The sequence below is a fragment of the Schistocerca serialis genome, chromosome 1 (genome assembly GCF_023864345.2).
Source record: "Schistocerca serialis cubense isolate TAMUIC-IGC-003099 chromosome 1, iqSchSeri2.2, whole genome shotgun sequence".
NCBI classification, from domain to species: domain Eukaryota; kingdom Metazoa; phylum Arthropoda; class Insecta; order Orthoptera; family Acrididae; genus Schistocerca; species Schistocerca serialis.
Window position 1 is genome coordinate 1,048,507,119 of NC_064638.1, and position 25,163 is coordinate 1,048,532,281.

Genomic DNA, 25,163 nt, shown 5'->3' on the forward strand with positions numbered 1-25,163 from the left:
ACTATATCATATGGTGCAAGGCATATATGATCCGGTGTTTACGTCACGCGGCAGAGAAACGGGAGGAAGGACAGCGCTCGAAACATCAAGTGCTTGACGATTATGCAGTTGAAAAATTCAGGTTGGCGACAACTGTGCTAGGCGCTAATGTTCGCACATATATATTCGTGCTCGGGGTTTGGAAAAGACCGGAGAAATAGGACTGACTATTCACTGGATCTATCCATGGACAGATTGGTTCAAATGGTTCAAATGGCTCTAAGCACTATTGGCCTTAACATCTGAGGTCATCAGTCCCCTAGACTTAGAACTACTTAAACCTAACTAAACTAAGGACATCACACACATCCATGCCTGAGGCAGGATTCGAACCTGCTATCGTAGCAGCAGCGCTGTTCCGGACTGAAAGGCATCTTGACTCACGGGGCACAACAAACTGTATAACCATTAAAGCCTGGAATACTCGTGGTGACGTGAATGAAAGATGTCACGAATTTGCAAGGAGACAATGTTCTTAATGAACACCATGGAAGTATACAGATTTATAATACCGATCAAAGTAGTATACGGAGAGAACTTCACTCTTCGCGGACTCTGCATTTCAAGGGATAGAAATGTGCAAGAAGTTCTGTGTGGAGTAAACATGCAACAACTCATTCTTACACCACCCAAGCCGTTACGCCGGCAAGTGGGTACGTGTTTCCAGAGATTCTGGTAATTTACCAGGAACCCAGAGGTCAGTTTGGAGTGCAACTAGTGCAACACATGGTGTACCGCAAAATCTGATTCAAGCTTCCTCGAAGGAAGACCTAATTACGAAACAAATGCTGATGCAATTCCTTCAAGATGTATAATTCCCATATGCAGCGAAGAAGTCTCTTCTTCCGATTGATTCGCTGGGACATATCTGACGGAACTCTTATCGAAGCTATCCGACGGAAAATATGGTGTATCCAGTCAAGACCATCCGACCTGGGTGCACACCTTACAGTCAGTCACTTTATGTGCTTTTATTCCGAAAGGGCGGTGCTGAAGCGGGTTGAAGATAACAGTATTCTTAACGACTACCAGTTCACACCAACGTCGAGGGATTGTATTTCGTTGCTGGTGTGTACACAATCAGCTCTGTTCTCCAGTCTTTGCAGACTTTGTTCGGTACTCCTGGACTGTAGCTGGATAAGATGACTTCAGATCAGAGAGGTTTCAAACACAGCCTGAAAGCATTGTGACTGAAGACTCGCTTCACACAGGGCTACTACTGTGATCAGCAACTCTATTTCCGGCGCTTGATATTCTGTTGTCATGTTCACCCTCGTAATCTTTTGAGCCGCGCGGGTTTAGCCGAGCGGTCTTGGGCGCTGCAGTCATGGACTGTGCGGCAGGTCCCGGCGGAGGTTCGAGTCCTCCCTCGGGCATGGGTGTGTGTGTTTGTCCTTAGGATAATTTAGGTTAAGTAGTGTGTAAGCGTAGGGACTGATGACCTTAGCAGTTAAGTCCTATAACATTTCACACACATTTGAACATTTTTGAATTTTTTGCCAAGAGCTACCAACAACCCATTTTGTGAACTCTGTGACTGAACATGCTCGTGATTGTGCAGTGTAACTGTCGGTGGCAAATCTGCAAACCAAAACTTTGTTGCAATTGTGATTTCAACTTGCGGTAACTCCCTTGTAAGCATCAAGACAGAGATATTTAACTGGCCGCGACAACGCTCCTTCAAATTATCCTCCAGTTTATACCAACCAATTAACTGCAGTAAGCTCTCCAACATTCTTTTTACATCTGTGATCTTATTCCCCGAGTCACAGCTCCGTTGTCTCCTGAAAGTACGGCTATTTCCAACGCTTGAAGAATCCTTGTAGGCTTGGGATGATTGAAGTGCCCTGCTCCGTGGAATACAAGGTCGGAGGAGTAGTTTAACGACAATGCGACGTACCGAATGTAGATGACTCGTTACGCTGCGATCATTTAACAAACTTTGTCGTTACTATCGATAAATATCTTGATTCAGATTATGCGGTAGTTTTAGTGTAGCTTTAATATGAACAGACGGCTACTGGCGCTGGATTATGGAAGGGGCATCTTGCGGAAGTTCCCGCCCTGACAGCAGGAGACACTTTGTAACCGGTCGGGCGGCGAGGTGGAAACAGCCTGTGTGAGCGGAGGACCTCCACCCGCCAGCCAGCCAAAGATAACGCGAGGCGCCTCAAATATTTATAGTCCCGTCCGCTGCACGCTGACGCCCAGCCACGCACGCGCGGCCTGCCTTCATGATGCGTTCTGGAACACACGTGCGCAGCTAACGCTGCGGCGATCGGATACTCTGTTTCCGTCTGTTTTCCATCAATAAGAACCCCGAGCACTGCTAAACATCAGGGCAGTACTCATCTCATAAGACTTTTTCCAAACGTAACGTAATTTTGACGTCACATGCAATCTCGACTATCGGTCCAGCAGGCGCCTTATTCATTTCAGCATATCTAGATGTATCATTTTATAACTTGCATTATACAGTTGAGAAGCAACGGCGCGTTGAAAATTTATCAAGAACATGTCACCTTTATTATTACATGTCAGTTAATAATGCATAGCCTTCAAGAAACACTGTAATAACCAAGACAGGAGATTAAAATCACATGGTCAAGCGCCATCCTCATGGATAACGTCGTGGTTTACGTACTTGAAGCATGTAGGTTCGTATGACGCTACATGTTAATGTTTTTTTCATCTTAGCATTTTAACACGTTTTGCACTTTCTTATGCTTATAATACAAGTACGATCTTCAATATTGGATGCTATTTGCATTTCCGACCGATTAAAGAACGAAGAATGAAAGAAATATGTGATTTCCAAGTGTGTGTTGTTAGGCAGGAACCTAAGAGGACAGCTTCAATGCTGCGAATGAAATGAGGGGCAATGACATTCATTTTCTTCCCTGTGACAAAGTAGATAGTAATTACTGCAGTTGTCGATAGTGTGTGTGACGTCAAAATGACATTACGGATGCGGAAAGCCTTGTGAGATGAGTGTTGCCGCGATCATCATCGAGCAAAACAGTTCAGTGGAAGCGGAGAACTTTCTGTGTCGTACACCTGCGACAGTGTACAGTTGCTTCTCCTGTCCTGTGTGTACGGTCTGTATCTCTTTCCTTTTTTATTTTATTTTGTTGGTGTTTGGTCTTTGTAGCTTATTACAAAATTGATTCATCTGGTGATGAAACCAAGACACAAAAAGAAAGAGCAGTCAGTAGCACAAAACTGATCGTATTAATACACCATGCTAACTGATAAATACTATCTCATATAATAGATACATATTGGTCTGTATATTACGGATGAGGTGGATATTTTTCCTTAGTTGGGTCTAGAAGTGCTCTCAGTCCCTTAAGCAGGTTCTTCCCTGTCTGTTGAATGATTTTGCGTTTTTTTTCAGTACCCCTGTGTTACACTGTCCCCTGCGACATTCACTTTATAACAATCAAACAGTCGCTGAGTAGTACAGACTGTACACATTTGTCTGCCTCTCTCCGAAACTTGAATATTAATTTCTCCATCATTTGTCTCACGTACCTGTTTCCCTATATCTGTAACTTTGTGTCTCTATCTTTCACAAGAATCGCTCCCTATTTATTATTTTATTATTGACGTCTTCCTACAGCTCCTCTTTTCGTGAACATTTTAGGTTAGGCTCTACGGTGACTGTTATTGGTGCTGAATGAAACAGCAAGTTCGCATTCACGTCCGAAGGATCAGGCACTGAACGACTACAGCCGTCAATAAATAAAGGAAATGTATTAACTGCGAATATGAATCACTATCGGCTGTAAATACATACATGTCTGAAGGAACATTGCATCGTTAAAATGGTTCAAATGGCTCTAACCACTATGGGACTTAACATCTGAGGTCATCAGTCCCTAGACTTAGAACTACTTAAACCTAACTAACCGAAGCACATCACACACATCCATGGCCGAGGCAGGATTCGAACCTACGACCGTAGCAGCAGCGCGGTTCCGGACTGAAGCGCCTAGAACCGCTCGGCCACAACGGCCGGCCATTGCATCGTACTACTTAATAACACAGACACTGCTATTTTGTATTTATTCACCAATACCAGGCCCTCGACTATCAGTTAACATGTCTTTCCTGGACGGGAATATACACGGCGTACGGGTGCACGATGTGACACACGTACCACATGTGCAAGTTTGGTCTGGCCGTGATTCGTGTACGGATAGCCGAAGGAGTAAAGGCGACCGCTTGTGTAAACCGGGAAATCTCGGTTTGTGTTGCAGTCCGGGACAGATTGTCGTTATAATCATTCTAATATACGGCCATTGATGGTTCATATTTGCAATTGCAAATACATTTCATGTACTATTTATTTCCTCAACGCGTTTCAAGGTTCCAACGTTTATTATCGTGTAGATTTATTTGCATTAATGTGTCATGTGTGTTCGACTACCACATTTGGGTAGCCTATGGTACTGTCTAGTAGGCAAACTAAACACTATCTCAGAACATGGCTCTGTGGAGGTATTTGCAAATCTGAACGTAAACGTAAATGTACTAATAAGTAAATTAGATACTTCCAGTTGCCGGAGGCTCCTTTCTCTGTCGTAAGATATCACGTACAAACTATCACACTTTGTAAACAAAGGTGGTGTCGAGAAACTGACAGATATAAAGCATATATAACAAAAACAGAAACACTATTTCAAATTACAAAGAACTCACAACAAAACGAAACCACTGTTTCAGAGTAAGCCTCAAAGTTTTATGGAGATCTTGGGTTGACTAAATGAATAGATGTGTCAGATTAAATATTTTGAATTGTAAAAAATCCTTTCTGTCAAGTGTATGTAGCTTAAACTTTGTGTTCATTGATGTAATCAAGTGACATGTTGGAAACATCAAGTTCAATAATTATGTTGCCAACAATGACAAAATTATAGATAAATAACAATTTAGGTTGAGATTCAGAGACAGAAGATGAAAGGAGTGACAGCAGGAGATGGAAGTTTTGGTTTTGTCATCTGTGGGTTTGTTAGGCTTACATCTGTTACGTTGATTAGGAATTAAAGATATTTAGATAGATATACTCTTAATAATTTAAACTGATATGTGATATCAGACTGACATAAAGTACAGCGCTGTCATTAGAGACGGAACACAAACTCGTATTGTGAAAAAGTGGGCAAGAAAATCGGCCATATCTCTTTGAAAGCAAATATCCCAGCTTTTGCCTGGAGCTATGTAGGGCATTCACGGAAAACTTAAATCTGGATGGCGAGACGAGGATCTGAACCTTCACCCAGTATGGCGAGTACAATGTGCCAATAGTAGTGCCACCTCTTTCGGTATGGTTGTTGAAAGTCGCACTCTCGCCTATGTCAGCGACACGTAAGCAGGTCGTTTTATTTCATTACAAGAAATTGTTTGCTTTGTGATAAAAGAGGCGAAAATAAAGCGATTTTTACTAATAACTATTAGCTGAATGTTCCCTGCACACATCAAGTGATCATTATGACACTTTTCGTAACGTTACGGAAAAAGTTTTCAGGAAGTAGTGAACGAAGTTTAAGGGAACAAGTCTAAAACGTTTCTGTTTCTGCATCACGGAAATAATCGCTCCAAATACGACATTTTTCTGGACACACACTTTGTCGTGCTAAGACGTCATTTCCAGGTCCGACAGCAGCGTAATTCAAGATAAATACTGTAAAGAGCAGTACTAAACCAAAAATATACCGCTAATTATCCCTTCTTTTCCAGTCACAAAAATGAGCGACGTTTGAGCTGTGACACTTGTCGCAAAGAAGCGAAATACCCTTGCGTTCATCTCTTCAAGGCTTTAACCAAGTTTATTTCTGATGTCGAATAAAAATTGATAAGACTTCCTAAAAACAACTTTTACAGTAAGTGTTATGCTTTTGGACAGATCAGTTTGAACTCCCATTGTAAACCCATTCGAAATCTGCAGACCACGCACAAACTTACCGCCGTACCATAGTGGTGTGACTTCCATAGATGTTCTTATTTTGTCTTTCCTGCGATAATCTTTTAAGTCTTCTTCCTGTAAGGTTCCATGTAAGTTTCATATCTGTAAAATCTTTGTCTGTGTCACTATTTTAGAGTAAACAAAGTGCAGTATTTACGCGCAGCTGCACGGAGTGTAATACATCTCAACAAATCTCTGTGAATACCTAAAATCAGTATTTCGTATGTGACTGCATAGGATATTATGCGTTTTTGTGGCTTTGTATTTACGATAAGCTAACGGCAGGCAGTCGAGCAGACACGCTTAACTCAAAATATACATGCTACCAGGTACGTGTAGTCTCTATAATCGCTTTGTAACTTCACTAAGTGTATGTGCAATTTCGTGTGACGATGTTGCATAGCGGACTTTCTAGACGAGGATCCCAGAAAGCGCTCTTTGTAGGAAATACTGAGTTTCACAAAGGGACCGCACCTTCTCGCATTTAACGGTTCCCCCAAGATTTATGTTATATGCGAGGCTTGGCCAGAAATGGAAGTGACCAGAATAGGCAGTCCAGATGGCCCAGCTTTTAGAAAAACAGCATTTGTTGTGTGGGTCGGTTGAAGCATGGTGCTGGCGTAGTTTCCAAGCAGCGAGTGGCGCAGTGGAGAGAGCACAGAACGGTAATCCGAATCGTGGGGTCGAGTCCCTATGCGGAAACTTTTTTTTTAATTTTCAGTTTTTACGTTACTTACACTGGAAATAAGACGAAATAATGCTCGTTATAATGTACTTATTAATACTTTCATTGAAGGTATAGGACAATCTAGGATAGACAGTTTTAAAGTGATTCTCCGTAAATGCACAACCTGCGACGCGTATTTTTATCGTCAGATAAGGGATTTCATCAAAACGCTTCAAAACTGCTGTATGGAGTGAGAATAAGAAATCACTTCCCGAGAAGACTGCGTTAAAATAGATTCCATCGGACAGGATCAGCTATCCTCGCCAATGTTTAGCAAACTGTTGTGTTACGCGAAGTTTGCTTCTAAACTGTGTCATGAGAAACGACCTTTTATGAACGAAAACTAAGTTTGTTTTCCTATAGAAACTTTGAAGCGATGAAATAATTGTAGAAATGCGGCATTTATAACGTGTGCAAGATGCCGGGAAATTTCTGTTTTCCTTTTGTTTGCCATCAATATCTCCCCAGCACGTGTAAAACTGCTATAAAATAGTAAGAATATCTAATTTTATATTCGACGTTCTCGTGTGCGCCCTACACTCCTTTTCTGAAAATTTTTTGCAATCCCAAGCTTTCCTTTGCCTATTAATAAATACGATTTATTTAGAATTATTTCGCTATATGTACAGTGTGTAAAGTGAAAATTGATAATAAGAAAAGTTCCACTATATAGCCTCGACCCACTCTTTTCAGTGTGCCAAATGCAGCCTGTAAACTATGCTAAAATGAATGACATTCATCACCCTACTCGCCCGAAAAACAGTTTTTTATTTTTCTAAAGTATTCGCCATCTGGAGCTCTCACTTCTTTCACTCACTTCAAGCCAAGCCCTCGTGCCACAACTAATCTGTCTTTATGCAGCTAAGTCCGTTTATTTATGATAAAGTAGTAAAGTCAGGAGCATGACGGTTTTGAGATTATTGTATCTGGAGCTATGGGATACGGGCAGCTCAAACAAACTACTGTATTTCATAATAGTCTCTTCCCTTCTTATAAAAGTCTGTAGATCACTAGTTTCCAAAAGCGCACCACGACGGAACTAATGCTTTTGTAATTTGCAGCTGCAATATTTGTCTGCTAAAAGGATAAAATATATTTGTCATTGCTTCTTTCTTAGCAACCGAACGAAGCTGACAAGCAAACTAACATGTTTGTTTAACCTATTCTGCTCATCAAGAACACTTTCCTCTAACATATCAATAAACGAAATTCCCAAGGCGAAAGAATTTTAATTTGGCTGAAACTAAAATTAAAAAGCTTTTCCCTTCTTCGTAACATATAAAATTCTTAAAGACAAGTTATATTACAAAAGAAAACACGAAAATTATAGCGATATAACTAAGCATTATAAAGTAATAATAATATGAACTAACCATTGTCTCTTTCCTGTGTTATGAAAAGAAAGTTGTTTCTAATATGTAGCACTGTAATAATTATCCCATTATTTTTCCGCAGTTTTCATTTGGTGTAGAGTTCACCTTTCGCACGTATATTGTATATTGAGGTGAAAGAGAGAGAGAGAGAGAGAGAGAGAGAGAGAGAGAGAGAGAGAGAGAGACGGTTCTGCAGATGGGCTTACACTCTTATCACCACTTTTATTAAGTTTGTGACTTTCAGCCTATCATGTTTCTTAAATAAAAGAATGTAACACCTGCAGTCGTCCCTTTCACATTTAATTAATTTACGCAACAAGTTTCGGTGTTTCATTACACTAGCTTCAGACCCCTTCACCAGCGGGGATTTGAAGGAATTCAATCTCGTGTGCAGTCGTAACAGGAGTCAATATTATGTCACCAATGCAGTAGATATCTGGTTTACACGACACTATTCCTTCGTTCATCAACCGACGACTGTCAGGACAATATTAAAGCAGAACGTCCAAATCAACATTGGTTCTGGTTTGGACGTTGTTCTGACAGTCGTCGGTTGATGAACGAAGAGAAAGTATCGTGTAAACCATATTTCTACGGACACCGGTTATTTAATATTGGTTCCTGTTATGACTGCAAACGAGACTGGATTCCTCCCAATTCACGTTGGTGAAGAGGCCTGAGGATGGTGCAATGTAACACTGAAATTGCTTGCTTGCTTTTTTGACCAGAAGGTTTGTCATTTCCAAAGGACTTGCCCGCTGTTTTAAATGACAATGAGGCGAATGTGGCAGATGTTTTAAGGTTTAGCTACCGAGTGAGGTGGCGCAGTGGTTAGCACACTGTACTAGCAGTCGGGAGGACGACGGTTCAAATCCGCATCCGGCCACCCTGACGTAGGTGTTCCATGATTTCCCTAAATGGCATCAGGCAAATGCCGGGATGGTTCCTTTGAAAGGGCACGGCCGACATCCTTCCCCGTCCCTCCCCAATCCAATGAGACCCAAGATCCACCGTGGTATAACAATCATGTACGAAAGGTACTACGGAAACAAAGAAAGCTTCATCATAGGTTTAAGAGTAGTCGAATCATAGCTGATAAGGAAAAGCTGAACGAAGCGAAAAAGAGCGTAAAGAGAGCAATGAGAGAAGCATTCAACGAATTCGAACATAAAACATTGGCAAACAATCTAAACAAGAACCCTAAAAAGTTTTGGTCATACGTAAAATCGGTAAGCGGATCTAAATCCCCTATTCAGTCACTCGTTGACCACGATGGAACCGAAACAGAGGACGACCGAAGAAAGGCAGAAATACTGAATTCAGTGTTCCGAAACTGTTTCACTGCGGAAAATCGTAACACGGTCCCTGACTTCAGCCGTCGCACGGACGCCAAAATGGAAAATATTGAAATAAACGATATCGGAATTGAAAAACAACTGCTATCACTTAGTAGCGGAAAAGCATCCGGACCAGACGAGATACCCTTAAGATTCTACAGTGATTATGCTAAAGAACTTGCCCCCTTTCTATCAGCAATTTATCGTAGATCGCTGGAAGAACGTAAAGTACCTAGCGACTGGAAGAAAGCGCAGGTCGTTCCCATTTTCAAGAAGGGTCATAAATCAGATGCGAATAATTATAGGCCTATTTCGCTTACGTCAATCTGTTGTAGAATAATGGAACATGTTTTGTGTTCTCGTATTATGACGTTCTTAGATAATACAAATCTCCTTCATCATAACCAACATGGATTCCGCAAACAGAGATCATGTGAAACTCAGCTCGCCCTATTTGCCCAAGAAATTCACAGTGCCGTAGACACTGGCGAGCAGATTGATGCCGTATTCCTGGACTTCAGGAAGGCATTTGATACGGTTCCGCACTCACGTTTAGTGAAAAAAATACGAGCTTACGGAATATCGGACCAGGTTTGTGATTGGATTCAGGATTTCCTAGAAGAAAGAACACAACATGTCATTCTTAACGGTTCAAAATCTGCAGATGTAGAGGTAATTTCGGGAGTACCGCAGGGAAGCGTGATAGGACCTTTATTGTTTACAATATACATAAATGACTTAGTTGACAACATCGGTAGCTCCGTGAGGCTATTTGCAGATGACACGGTTGTCTACAAGAAAGTAGCAACATCAGAAGACTCGTACGTACTCCAGGAGGACCTGCAGAGGATTGATGCATGGTGCGACAGCTGGCAGCTTTCCCTAAACGTAGATAAATGTAATATAATGCGCATACATAGGGGCAGAAATCCATTCCAGTACGATTATGCCATAGGTGGTAAATCATTGGAAGCGGTAACGACCGTAAAATACTTAGGAGTTACTATCCGGAGCGATCTGAAGTGGAATGATCACATAAAACAAATAGTGGGAAAAGCAGGCGCCAGGTTGAGATTCATAGGAAGAATTCTAAGAAAATGTGACTCATCGACGAAAGAAGTAGCTTACAAAACGCTTGTTCGTCCGATTCTTGAGTATTGCTCATCAGTATGGGACCCTTACCAGGTTGGATTAATAGAAGAGATAGACATGATCCAGCGAAAAGCAGCGCGATTCGTCATGGGGACATTTAGTCAGCGCGAGAGCGTTACGGAGATGCTGAACAAGCTCCAGTGGCGGACACTTCAAGAAAGGCGTTACGCAATACGGAGAGGTTTATTATCGAAATTACGAGATAGCACATTCCGGGAAGAGATGGGCAACATATTACTACCGCCCACATATATCTCGCGTAATGATCACAACGAAAAGATCCGAGAAATTAGAGCAAATACGGAGACTTACAAGCAGTCGTTCTTTCCACGCACAATTCGTGAATGGAACAGGGAAGGGGGGATCAGATAGTGGTACAATAAGTACCCTCCGCCACACACCGTAAGGTGGCTCGCGGAGTATAGATGTAGATGTAGATCTCACTGTTTGGTCCCCTCCCCAAATCAATAGATCAATCAAACAACCAACCAACGAACCATCCAACCAGGAGGAGTCAGTAAGGTTTAGCTTTTTGTCTGGACACATTCAGAAAATACTGGCAAGAAAATTTTTGTGTGTGTTGGAGAATGATTTTGTCATTTACTATTATTAAGTGGTCATCCAGCAAAGTTAATCTAGTCTCCAACAGGTTTTTCCTATAACATACGTTTTTGGGTGGGGTCCGCCTTCAGCAAAACACAGTTTTGTTTTTTGTCCCAGACATGTTTCACTGCAGTTCCAGCAACATCAGTGGGTTCTTTATTATAATGGCTGTTAGAAACCAGGAATGTTCTTAACTGTTTAAATACATGTTAATATTAGTTCCTAAATCGTAATTACAGATTTCTGAAGAGCACATATAATTGTGTATTCACACCTTCTTTTCCTGCAGTATTACGTTTTTTACAGTGCCTGTTTTTCTTTACAGTTTGTCATTTGTAACTACATACAACTTAATGTAAGTAAAATATTTACTCAAAAATTACGATTTCTAAACTGTTATGGCTATGCCTGAAATTAATAATTTATGTGAAAGGTTGTGTGTGTATGTGTGTGTGTGTATATTTATTTACATTACATTTCACTTACGTTTTCTTTTTTCGTCATCTTCTTCATTGTCACGTGCTGTGTATTGATTTGTCACCGTCACTGTTTACCAGCTGTAGAAACAAGATAGTGGACAGTGGAACAGTTGAAGATGTCATTGGCGGTTGTTTTGAATCTCTGAGGTGTGTGTGTGTGTGTGTGTGTGTGTGTGTGTGTGTGTGTGTGTGTGAAAAAAAGAGAGAGAGTAGGTTTAAGGATTTATCATTATTATTATAATATTTATATACATATTTATTTATTTTCAGTTTTTATTTGTGTTTATGTATGTATGTGTCTGTGTGTGTTGGGGGGGGGGGGACGGGGGGGGGCGAGAGTTCTATAGGTTGGTGTTATCTAATAATTTTTTGCGGGCAGAGAGCAGAGTTCCATTGCAGAGAGCTGTGTATTCATTTATTACTTGCTTTCCTTCAACTATGGCTTTTTGTATTTGATAATTTTCTTCAATTATTAGTTTTGTGGGGGGCTGTTGCTGCATTTGAGAATTTTCAAATCAGTGTTGATGTCTGTTGGGCTATGTTTATTGTCCGTAAGGTGTTCAGCAAATGTGGAATGACAGCTGTTACTTTTTAATGCTCTGTGTTCTGTTTATCTGGTATTAAATTTTCTGCTTGTCTGTTCTATATAAGCTGATTTGCAGTCCTGACACGTTAGTTGGTAAATACCAGATGTGTTGTGTTCGTCTGTGCTTGTGTTGGTTGTCCTTAGTTTTCTCTGTGTTGAGTTGTCTGTCCTGCAGCCTATTTTTAGCCCTTGTTTTTTTTGAGTATGTCGCCTATTCTGTGGGCTGCTTTGTTGTTGTAAGTGAGAGTGAGGTATTTGTTTGTTGTTGCGGGTGTTTCTTGTTCATGTGAGCTCATTTGTATGTTTGTAAGTTTGCGAGAAGACTTTTGTGTGTTGGGCGTCTTTTTTAAATTTTGTTATAATTTTGTGGTTCAGTTTATCTATAGTGTTTGTATCATATCCATTCCCTACAGCTATTTGTCTGTCTGTAACTCGTTGTTACAGTTGCTTTCAGTGAGTGGAGTTTTGTTCAGTCTGTGTAGCATATATTGGAAACCGGCTACTTTGTGTGCAATCGGATGATTAGAATGTTACTGAGTGGCTGTGCTGGTGGTGGTTACTTTTCTGAATATGGAGAATTGGTGTTGGTTGTTTTGTCTGTATATTGTGAGGTCAAGGAAATTTAACATTTTGTTGTTTTCTGTTTGTGAGGCTGCTGATAGATCAAGACTTTAGTGCCTGAACGCAATCACACCACAAACCACATATGGGCTTGTCGTCCACCTAAATCCCCACGTCCTCATAATCGCATATCAACTCAAAATATCTTACCATTTCATAATCTCTTATCATATCATCTTTAGTAGTCGAAAAACATTCAAATTTGTGTGTATTCCTAAGGGACGAAACTGCTGAGGTCATCGGTCCCTAGTCTTACACACTACTTAAACTAACTTATACTAGGAACAACACACACGCACACACACCCATACCCGAGGCAAGACTCGAATCTCCGGCGGGAGGGGCCGCTCAGTCCGTGACATGATGGTGCCTCAAACCGCGCGGCCACTCCGCGATGCTCTTTAGTAGTAATGAAAAATAAATGTTGCAGATGTTACGATAACATTTATTTTTCTGTCTCGTCAAATATGTTGTCAATAAGAAATGTTTGTGTTTCAGGCTCGACTGTGTTTACTCTTCGGAGTAGCTGTTGTGAGACGACGGCATGCCGGACACCCTGAACCTGCCACTCACCCCGGAGGAGGAGGCGCGCTTCAAGAGGCGCTACTCGGACCTCATCAAGAAGCTGGTGCACACCACGCGCTTCAGCAAGGTCCGTCCGCTAACTGCCACTGGCGCTTTTTTCTAATGAGCGCTGGGAAGAAGACCTCTCAGTTTCTGAACAGCTGCTTCTGTTTATTGACTTCTGGCCTTCATGTAGCTGGCACTAATGGACTCTCAATTTACGGTGTTGACGCAGAACCAGGCAGCCGCTGCCGACTATTGCGGTTTAAGGACGGCACGTCGCCCGTTCCGTACCCACCTTTGTCCTCGAAGACGCACAGAAATTATAATTTCCCCGGAAATAATCCGTAAAAGAATTTCGTCATCTGAATATGTTCCCCAAGGGAGGCAAGGTGGTACAGTACCGGGTGATCAAAAAGTTAGTATAAATTTGAAAACTGAATAAATCACGGAATAATGTAGATAGAGAGGTACAAATTGACATACATGCTTGGAATGACATGGGGTTTTATTAGAACCAAAAAAATACAAAGGTTCAAAAATGTCTGACAGATGGCGCTTCATCTGATCAAAATAGCAATAATTAGCATAACAAAGTAAGACAAAGCAAAGATCATGTTCTTTACAGGAAATGCTCAATATGTCCACCATCATTCCTCAACAATAGCTGTAGTCGAGGGATAATGTTGTGAACAGCACTGTAAAGAGTTGTCCGGAGTTATGGTGAGGCATTGGCGTCGGATGTTGTCTTTATTTCTCCGCCTCGTGATGACTGGGTGTTGTGTGATGTCCTTAGGTTAGTTAGGTTCAAGTAGTTCTAAGTTCTAGGGGACTGATGACCATAGATGTTAAGTCCCATAGTGCTCAGAGCCAATTTTTTGTTGTCTTCCAGCATCCCTAGAAATGTCGGTCGATCACGATACACTTGCGACTTCGGGTAACCCTAAAGTCAATAATCGCACGGACTGAGGTCTGGGGACCTGGGAGGCCAAGCATGATGATAGTAGCGGCTGAGTACACGATCATCACCAAACGACGCGCGCAAGAGATCTTTCACGTGTCTAGCAAGATGGAGTGGAGCGCCATCATGCATAAACACCGTACGTTCCAGCAGGTGTTTATCAGCCACGCTGCGGATGATGCGATTCGGTAACATATCGGCGTACCTCTCACCCGTCACGGTAGCAGTTACTGACGTTTTGCTGTCCAGCGCCATCTGTCGGACATTTTGTGAACTTTTTTTTGGTTCTAATAAAACTCCACGTCATTCCAAGCATGTCAATTTTATTCCGTGGTTTATTAAGTTTTCAAATTTATACTAACTTTTTGATCACCTGGGACAATTACAAAGGTGTTTAGACCCTCGTTGTGTTACGAGCAGTGCAATCTAGGTCGGCGTTGGAGGTCACACGTCAGATGACAGTGAAATTCAGCATAGCGGCGCTCCGGGTGTTCTTCAGCAACGACAGATTTCACATGAAATTTCCATGTCATCCGTAACAACACAGCACTATGTATCGTCATCAGCCACAGTCATCCGTACTACAGTGCTACACAATGTGTCGAGCAAACAGTGTGGATCAGTCTACGTTTCTGCCACTGTTACAGAGTAAATGACATTTAGCTTTGGCCTCCCCTCTCCTAACATACACTGAGGTGACAATAGTCTCAGAATACCTCCCAATATGGTGTCGGATCTCCTTTTTCCCGGCATAGTGCAGCAACTCAACGTCGAATGGACTCAACAACTTTTTGGAAGTCCCATGCAGAAATATTGAGCGATGCTGCCTCTATAGCCGTCCAAAATTGTAAAAGCGTTGCTGGTACAGAATTTTGCATATGAACTCTATGTCCCATAAATGTGCAATGGGATGCATGTCGGACGATCTGGATGGCCAAGCCGTTAGCTCTAAACGTCCAGAATGTTTTCCAAACCAGTCTCGAACAACTGTGGCCTGGTGACGTGGCACATTGTCATCCAAAATATTTCCATTGTTGTTTGGGAACGTGAGGTTAATGCATGGCTGCAAATGGTCTCCAAGTAGCGGAACATCCAGTCCATTCCATGTAAACACAGCTCACACCATTATGGAGCCACCACCAGCTCGCACAGTGCCTTGTTACTACTCGCGTCCATGGCTTCGTGGGTCTGCGCCATACTCGAACCCAGCTCCCACCAAATGAAATCTGTACTCATCCGATGAGGCCACGGTTTTCCAGTCGTCTAAGATCCAATCGATATGGACCCTGGCCCAGGAGAGATGCTGCGGACGATGTCATGACTTTAAGAAAGACATTTGCGTCGGTCGTCTGCTGCCATAGCCCAAAAACGCCACGTTTCGCCGCACTTCGTCGCACTGTCCTAACGGATACTTCCGTCATACGTCCCAAACTGATTTCTGAGGTTATTTTACGCAGTGTTGCTTGTCTGTTAACACTAAGTACTCTATGCATACGCCGCTGTTCTCGGTGGTTAAGTGAAGTCCGTTGGCTAGTGCGTTATCCGTGGTGTGAGGTAACGCCTGAAATTTGGTATTTTCGGTACACTCCGCACACTCCTGACAGTGTAGTCTTCGGAATACTGAATTTCCTAACGATTTCCGAATTAGAATATCCCATGCGTCTAGCTCCAGCTACCATTCTGCGTCTGTTGATTCCCGTCTTGCGGCCATAATCACGTCGAAATCTTTTCGCATGAATCACCTGAGTATAAACCACAGCTCTGCCGATGCACTGCCCATTTATAACTTGTCTACGCGATGCTACTGCTATCTGTATATGTGCAATTGCCATCCCACTTGTTTTGTCACTTCAGAATATATAGTTAGAGTCAGTATTATCAAAGTGGATATTATGAGATTGTGGATTACAGATGTTACAGTTCACTCTCTAACTTACGCTAGGACAAAGAATCAAGCTAAAGAATCTGAATGTTAATAAAGATGAATCGACTCCTTAACTGAAATGAATTATAAGGTATGGTTTGTAATGGTTACACCGGTAAGAAACGCATTAGAACTTTGGGCTAAGTCTCACACAATCCAGTTTTCTCTTAGAGATGCCCTGAAAGTACATCTCCACTTACCATAGCCCCAGAGTACAGTGTGGGCTCCACGCTACCGGACCGGAGTCCACAGTAACGCCAGAAATGGTCACAGAAAATACGCGTCAGCTGCCTGTACCAACCTACACAATAGCTGTTGTGCAGTGATCACTAATGTCTCTTTGACCGACCATAGCTCTATCCAAAATCTACACAAAAGTTGGGTTAACTGCCACCAGCGTCTGAAGAGCCCGTGGCCAAGAATCAAGGCTTTTTGCGGCATTACACGCAGACACTTAATCACTCTCCTGAAGACGGGAGAAATGATAGAAAGGGGAACACAGAAACATAGCATAGGTACACAATAAACGTTGTTATATGTATGCGAGACGTCAGTTCTTCCCGGAGTATTCTATGTTCAAATAACCTACGGGAATGCAACCGAGTGACGTTATCGACGACCGCTGATATCTGGACAGATGCAGACCCTGTCATTTTCAAGGCTAAACTGCAACAAGTCGCAGGATCGTTGTTGACCCCACAAGGAGCGTCGAGAGAAAGACGAACAGCCTCCTCAAGAAAGTTTCTTGTCGCAGGACGCTAGCAAGAGTCTTAATATTTATTGTGCTACTTCCCCTAGGTTATATGGCCTTCCGGATATCCACAAAGAAGAGGTCCCTCTTAGGTTGTCGGTAACATTGGTCCTCCGACATATTTTGTAGTAAGCACCTTGCTACTCCGTTGAGCCCACTAGCTGATCGGTGTGCTCATAGTATTAAGAAACTCGGCTGATTTCTTACGTTGATTAGAAGGAATGCTTTAGAATGACTGATATTCTAGGAAGTTTTGATGTGGTCTCTGTTTAATTTGTTACCATTGATTGTGGTTGGGTTTGATGGTGAATTAACGAACTAATTTAGAAATATGTTGACTGCCACTTACCTTTTATTCAATGACCCGTTCTATGAGCAGGCAGATGGAGTTGCGATAGGAAGGTCGTTGTCATCTATTATTACAAATTTGTGTATGTATGACTTAGAGGAACGTGCTTTGGAAACGATGTGGGCGATACTTTTATTGTTTCGCCTCATAGCAGTGAGAATATGAACAGTGTTTTAGAACACCTGAATTCAATCCAACCGAAAATTCGTTTCACGATGGAGGTGGGAAAGGATGGCTGCTTCCCCTCCCTCGACGTGTTGGACAGAAGGAAGGTTGATGGTACGTTGGGACATGCTATTTATAGGAAGGATACTCACAATAACTTATCCACAGGACAATAGTTGTCACCATCCAGCTCAGCGTGAAGATGTACCTTGGCTCGCACTATCCCCCTGAGAGTTTGCTAGCTGAGTTAACCCATCTTGAGGTAACTTTCCATCAAAATTGATATAATGAAAGACAACTCAGACGTGCCTTACGATGTCGATCAAGCGGGCATGGGGTGAGTGATGATAATACCGAGTTGGCACGAATGTCTACGGCCTTTCTGCCTTAAGCAGAGAGCATCTCCAACAAACTTGGACGTATTTTGCGGAAATATGATGTGAAATGTGTTTTCTGGCCTAAGATTAGAATCCTTTTAGCTACTGTTAAGGATGATCTTGGACTGCGTAAGGCGTGTATCTGTCTTGTTCCTTGCAGTTGTAGCATGTCATTAGATAGACTACCAGGAACTTGGAGGACCGGTGCACTGAGCATAAGCGTCACACAAGCTCACAACAGCCGAGAAAACAGGCTATTGCAGAACATTGCACTGGTCGTTATAGGGAATATAACAACATGGAGATTCTGGCATGCAGTTTCAGCTATTGAGATAGGTAGCAGATTAAATTAGGTTAGCAAGTAACCTTGTAAAATATAGAGCTGGGGGTTTTTGTTTCAGCTCCGCATGAAACCCTACTCTCACCATAATCAAAAACATAGGGACATACTTAATGCTACGTCACCCGTTGTTTAGTAATTTATACATCGATAAATTCTGCGTAGGTCATCTTCCTTTCGTGTGGTGGCGCTGGTGTTTACACTGTGTGTTATCTTTCCGGAATTGCTCTGCAAAGCGAGTTTTTAAATTCATTTACACATCGCTTACTTGCTGCAGTTTTGCTTTGAAAATGAAATAGTGTGCACCTGTCGAAATACGATGTGTTTGAGAAAAGTAATGAGACTGACAACACTGCTACGCTTTGTTCAACCTGTTTGTTCATCCCTTTCAGATGGTCAGTCCGAGTTTCAGGTCCGTAAAGCCACGACGATTTTTGAGCGCCATACGTGAAATTCTGTTTTCGTTGTGTGTTATGAAAATGGAAGGACGGAATTTAGAGCACCGTCATGCAATGAAGTTGTGTATTAAACTTGGGGAATCCGCGAGTGTGACTTTTCAGAAGTTGAAACAGGCCTAAGGAGAACATTCCTTACCAAGAGCACAAGTTTTTTCACTGGACATATATTTTTTGGAAGGCCGAGAACCCCTTGAAGATGAACCACTCTCACAGAGATTTTCAACTTCAAAAACTGACGAAGCTGTCGAACATGTGTGTGATGTGGTGAGATCGGACTGACATTTAACAGATAGGATGATGGGTGACCTGTTGAACATTTTCAACGTACATTAAATTTCGACCGAAGTTTTGCACATGCTTTCGGTCTGTGCCAAAGTGGTACCGAAAACCGTCACAACTGAGCCGAAGAACCGCCAAAGAAACATGTCCGTTGATCGTTTTGAGAGGATTGCCGATGGCCACGAATGGTTCAGTCGTGTGATTACAGGCGATGAATCTTGGATTTTTGAGTACGATTCTGAGACAAAATGGTAAAGTGATGAGTGGCACACAGACTTCTGCACGACCGAAGAAATGCTCGAATGAGCAAATCAAAGATAAGAACAATGATGATCTGCCTTTCTCACAGTAGGGGTATCGTGCATAAAGACTTTGTTCCTCCCGGACAAACTGTCAACCGAACGTTTTACAAAGATGCCCCTGAAAGGCTCAGGCAGAAGGGTGAACTGAGTGAAACGGGACACTGCAGACAATTGGATGCTGCATCATGACAACGCATCATGTCACATGGACACTTCCTTCACGGAATTGTTGACCTCAAACGGCATTCCTGTTGCACAGCCCCCTTATTCGCCTGATCTGAGTATTTGTGACTTTTTTTCTTTTCCTGAAGTTGAAAAATGACTTAAAAGGACGTCATTTTGGGACTCTGGAGAACAGTCAGGTGAATGTAGCCAACGTGTTACAGGCGCTGCGACTAATACTGGGCCGGCCGCTGTGACTGTGCGGTTCTAGGCGCATCAGTCTGGACCCGCGCGACCGCTACGGTCGCAGGTTCGAATCCTGCCTCGGGCATGGATGTGTGTGATGTCCTTAGGTTACTTAGGATAAAGTAGTTCCAAGTTCTAGGGGACTGATGACCTTGGAAGTTAAGTCCCATAGTGCTCAGAGTCATTTGAACCATTTGAACCAAGATTGGGAGGAACGACTCCACCGGTATATACCTTCCGAAGGCGTTTACTTTGAAGGGGGGCAATATTGTTATTTCAGAAAAGTAAAAACTTTTTTTAGATGAAAAATCAATCAGATTTCTTTTCTCCAACACGTATCGGTGGTGGTCGACGACGTCACCCGGCTGCATTCCCGTAAGTTATTGAAAATTGTTACAGGAGTATACAAACATTCAATAAACATACACTGATCAGTCAGCACATTATGACCACCGACCTACTATAGATATAAATCCCGTCCAGCCAATAGCAGCGTCACCTGGCGAGGAATGACTGCTAGACAAACACACGCACGTTGCTTGCTGACCGTGTGTAAAATGGGGTGGGCGCGCAAACTACCTGAATTTCACTGAATGTGGATTCTGATGGCCCGGAGGCTCGGCATGGGCATTTTGGAAATTGCGTGACTTGCCAGGTGCTCGTAGAGTGCTGTGGTGAGTGTCTTGAACCCAAGGCGAAACCACGTTCACCAGACGTCGTGGGGTTGGGCGGCACCCCTGATTACAGATGTCGACGTCGTAGGCTGGGCAGACTGGCAAAGCAGGGCAGGTCACGAAATTTCGCGAACTTAAATCAGACTTTAATGCTGGGTAGAATACAAGTGTGTCTGAACACACAGTGCACCAGACATTCCGAACAATGGGCGTCCGCAGCCAATGACCCACGGGTGTGCCACTGTGAACACCACATCGGCAACTACAGTTAAAACGGGCACGTGGCCTTTGGCACTGGACGTTGGCGCAGTGGCACAGAGTTGCATGATCTGATGAATACCGATACCTTCATCATGCTGATGGGACGTCTTCTAGGGGAACAGCTCCTGTGCTGCAGGACCGAGACAAGCTAGCAGTGGCTCCATTGTGTTCTAGGGAACTTTCACATTGGCATCCATGGGTCCATTGGAGCTGGTGCAAGGCACCATGATGGCTGCAAACCATGTCACCCTTTTATGGCGATTGTATTTCCCGATGGCAGTGGCATTTTTCAACAGCGTGATCCGCCATGTCACAATGTCACGTGTGTGATGGAGTGGTTCGAGGAACATGGTGGAGAGTTCTAATTGATGCGCTGACCCCCAAACTCGCAAACCTGAACCCGATCGAATACATCTGGGATGTGATTGGAACGTGGCGTCAGAGCTCATCGCCCCTCTCCCTGGAATTTACGGCAGTTGGGAGACTTGTGTGTGTACATGTGGTGCGAACTCCCTTCAGAGATATACTATGCCCTCATTGCTTCTGTATCATGATCCTTGCCAAAGGTGGGCATACTGCCTATTAGACAGGTGGTTGTAATATTCTGGTTGATCAGTGTATAGGTGTGTGAAACAAAATCGCAAGATCTAAATACTAAAATGCTATTGTGAGTACCGAAAGTAAGCACGCTGTTGCTCATGTTACTCCCAGCTGTAAAGCTTATATGCACTGAATCAGAGGTGCCAAGTAACCATTTAAACAAAAGCAGTGGAAAAGCTGACATGGAGATGTTTCGTTGCCACTTATGAACTGCCGTTTGGCCGGGCAGGACGAGGTGGAGTCGCTGCTGGTGATGCACTTCAAGCTGGAGCGCGCTGGCGGTCCTCTGGGCTACGAGCGCGCGGCCGAGGTGCTCTACTCCCTCCTGGGCATGACGGACGAGCTGCTGACGATCCGCGTGTGTGACCTGCTGGACCGCGAGAATGCGCGCAAGATCACCATGGAGTCCTGGGTGGTGGGCCTCTCCCTGCTGCTGCGAGGCTCCTTCGAGGAGCGCATACAGCTCTGCTTCAAGGTGCGACTCTACCATGATCACATACACTGCAGAAACTACACAGTCCAGTCACATTGCCGGCCGAGGTGGCCGTGCGGTTAAAGGCGCTGCAGTCTGGAACCGCAAGACCGCTACGGTCGCAGGTTCGAATCCTGCCTCGGGCATGGACGTTTGTGATGTCCTTAGATTAGTTAGGTTTAACTAGTTCTAAGTTCTAGGGGACTAATGATCTCAGCAGTTGAGTCCCATAGTGCTCAGAGCCATTTTTTTCCAGTCACATTAAGGGATGGGGCGGATTGAGAAAATACATGGGTACATGTAAGCTAATGTAACTTCTACTGTTTGAGAGATCATTGACCTAAATTTTACAGATGTCATTATGTTGCTGGCTATAGTCTGATTTTTTTTTCAAATAATTTGATCAGGATATGGCTGGATACTTTTAGACCACATACTGCATGGTGGCATCCTATGTGAGCTATGCACTATGCAATAGGAGCGCACCGCCCACATCAATCTCCGCTTTGCATTTTTGAATAATTAATTAGGGCAGTAACGACAAATAGCAGCATGAATGTGAACAAATTTGCGCTTCATCACGCTATGTTAACAGAGATGGCTAAAGGATGAGCAACGAGAATGTTCTGGATTGCGTTAAGTGCAAATATTCTTGTACTCAGGGAGACGTTGGCGGGAAGCCAGCAGTGCGTTAGACGAAGGTCGAATTTTACAACCTCCAGCACCCGAGAGGGTGTTGACACCGTCAGGTTGGTCTCCACCGGCAGGCGGCTGGTCCCGACGGAGGTTCGAGTTCTCCCTCGGGCATTGGTGTGTGTGTGTTTGTCCTTCGGATAATTTAGGTTAAGTAGGGTGTAAGCTTAGGGACTGATGACCTTAGCAGTTAAGTCCCATAAGATTTCACACACATTTTCCACCAGCAGGCTTCGATGCTGCCTCACAGGCAGGCGGCATTTCCGGCAGAACACTTCGAAGCAAGTAGAATGTCTCCCCGCAGTGAATAACGCAGGAAGACGCTGTTTCCCCCTCGGGAACCTGGGTTCCACAGAAGCGTCGCGGGCGACATTGCCACCAAGGAATGTACCTCCCTGAATCCCCCACTCCATATTTTTTAGCGTCGGATAGAGGAGCGGAATGTGTCCGTGTAGACGCTGGCACCTGAAGCTTCTGGAAAGTTTTTCGGACGAGCGGCGACTCCCACAAGCAACTGGGACTGGCCAGATTCACGTGACATATGCGGTGTTCCCCGCACACTCACAGTAGAGCGGGAAAAAATTGTTGAAATGTTGCGATTGGACAGCCACACCACCGCACTGGCACGCCGCAGTATGTTTTTGGTAGGAAGGAAACTTGTGTTTCAGCATCTGTCTAACAAGGATGCAGTACTCCGTACCGGGCGATACAGAGTGATTGCAGAGTAGCTGTCTACCTTATCCGGAACTCAGGATAGTTTTGCGGGATTGTCTCGGTACACGCTTAACTATGGTTGCAGAGGCATCACACCTGATCGACATAACAATACGACGAGAACAGCCCGCTGGAGACCCTCTCGTGGATCAGAAGAGCGGAATAGGCAATGTACCCAGCTCCGACCGTAGCACGATCAGTCTTCCAGTTCAAAGAAGTTAAACGAGTGGCCATTCTCCTGTTGAGCATCGCAGCACAGTCTCGCATTATTCCTGTGATCAGATACAGATGGAAAGTTCGTGATCTAGAATCTTGTGGGGAAGTATCAATCTGCATCGCTAGGTTTTTAGTTTTAGAGTCGTGTAATACTCCTTTCTCCTTATTAAGTTATTAATCTGTCCACATTCAAGAGGCGTCACCTCGTTAATGCGTTTTATGAGCATATTTATATTCTCAAATGGAATAAATCCGATTATCTTTCCTGATTTTTCAGAATACCTATATTGACACACCAAACGTATCCTGCAATATAGTCAAAAATTTTGGTGGGGTTAACTTGATGTTAATAATTTCTATCCATCACTACTTTTTATCAGGCAAGCGACCTCACCATATCCGAATCTTCAACAGAGGGCTGTATTGCATAGTCAGATGTCATTAAGCACACAAAAATTGCATTGGGGCAATTTATAGTAGAATTCCGACTTCAGAAAATAGTTCATTTGCATATTGCCTCACGGTAGCAGAGAAAACTCGGAGATCGCTTCCCAGTACTATCAGTTGAGAAAAATTTAGTCAGAGGTTACTTTTCTTATCACTTTCAAACTATGGTAGGTCATTACTAACAACGAGAAACAGAAATCTGAGTATCAGTTATTTAATATCTGTATTAAAACTCTCGCAACATTTTTTTTTTCAAATTGATGTGTAAGATACATAGTAGTTTTTATTTCACGAAAATTTTGATAAATCTGTCAGTAGCGAACTTTGAAGAATTTTGTACCTGAGGAGGTTGTGTTACAGTGTGTACTGTAGCAAATTTCACCTTTTGATCTGCAGTGGTTCAGCAAAAAAATGTTGCACTAATGTCTGTTCTATGTGGTGTACTCGTATTTACCGTTCTTGAGTCCGCCATAGTGCCGCTTTGATCATCACTACGGGGCAGTTTTTGCGAATAGGCTATCGCCTGTATTTGTCACACTTACGATACGGATGGTTTGAAAATGGACACAGGTGTCCGAAACTAGTCACCTTCAAAAAATGTAAGAAGATACTTCTCAGTGCAACTTTTGAGGGAGCTAAACCACTTCTTTCAATTATAAGACAAGTTGTGGACCTATTTTATCACTAGAAGCATGACTGAAGTTTGTAAAAAAAATGTTTTTTATACACCGAAAATTGAAAATTACGGGAAATGCAGAAAAGATTTTACTAGCGTATATGACGAAAACAAGTATGTTAATAAAACATTTTGTCTTTTTGCTCTTCATGTGGCTCGTTTTTTCTATTGTGATTCTTCTGGTATGCCTATTTGGGTGGTATCCTTCACCGGAAATTCACAACTAGCAATACACACATCATCAATCTTCCACTACGTGTGCATTTCTTTAATAAATCGTTATTAATCGCGTCGTAAATGGACTGACAGCCTTCTATGCTCTGCATATGTCTTTTCTGATGACAGAAAACAAAATATCTCAAAAAAAGGGCAGAGTGTTGTCGAAAAGGCGGCATGGCATTGCGAATTGGTTAAAAAAATGGGCTTTACACAATTTCTAAAAGGAATTAAACTCTGAAAATTGGAGGCTGTATTTGTAACTTGCTACAGAACTTTCTGGTCGCAAAAAAAGTTCCAACATTTTTCACCAATTTGCATACGTCCCCTTTAATGTCCGACGTCAGTGAACAATAACCACTCGCAGGAGGTGGTGACAACACAGGCAGTGGAAGGTATACGATGCCTGTTGGTGTCGGTGGGAGGGACAC

General features: G+C 43.0%; 2 protein-coding genes across 2 annotated transcripts in view; one reads left to right on the top strand and one right to left on the bottom strand.

Moving 5' to 3' along the window:
* The window catches only part of LOC126414911 (epidermal retinol dehydrogenase 2), a 288,608-nt gene that overhangs the window by 194,171 nt on the left and 69,274 nt on the right, over window positions 1-25,163 (bottom strand). The gene's annotated exons all lie outside the window — the stretch shown is intronic.
* Window positions 1-25,163, top strand: part of LOC126455193 (calaxin-like) — a 210,949-nt gene that overhangs the window by 131,678 nt on the left and 54,108 nt on the right. Inside the window, exons 2-3 of the mRNA XM_050091155.1 lie at window positions 13,384-13,537; window positions 21,528-21,773. Of these exons, the coding sequence (XP_049947112.1) occupies window positions 13,430-13,537; window positions 21,528-21,773 (354 nt within the window). The 5' untranslated portion in view covers window positions 13,384-13,429. The remainder of the gene's footprint in view (window positions 1-13,383; window positions 13,538-21,527; window positions 21,774-25,163) is intronic.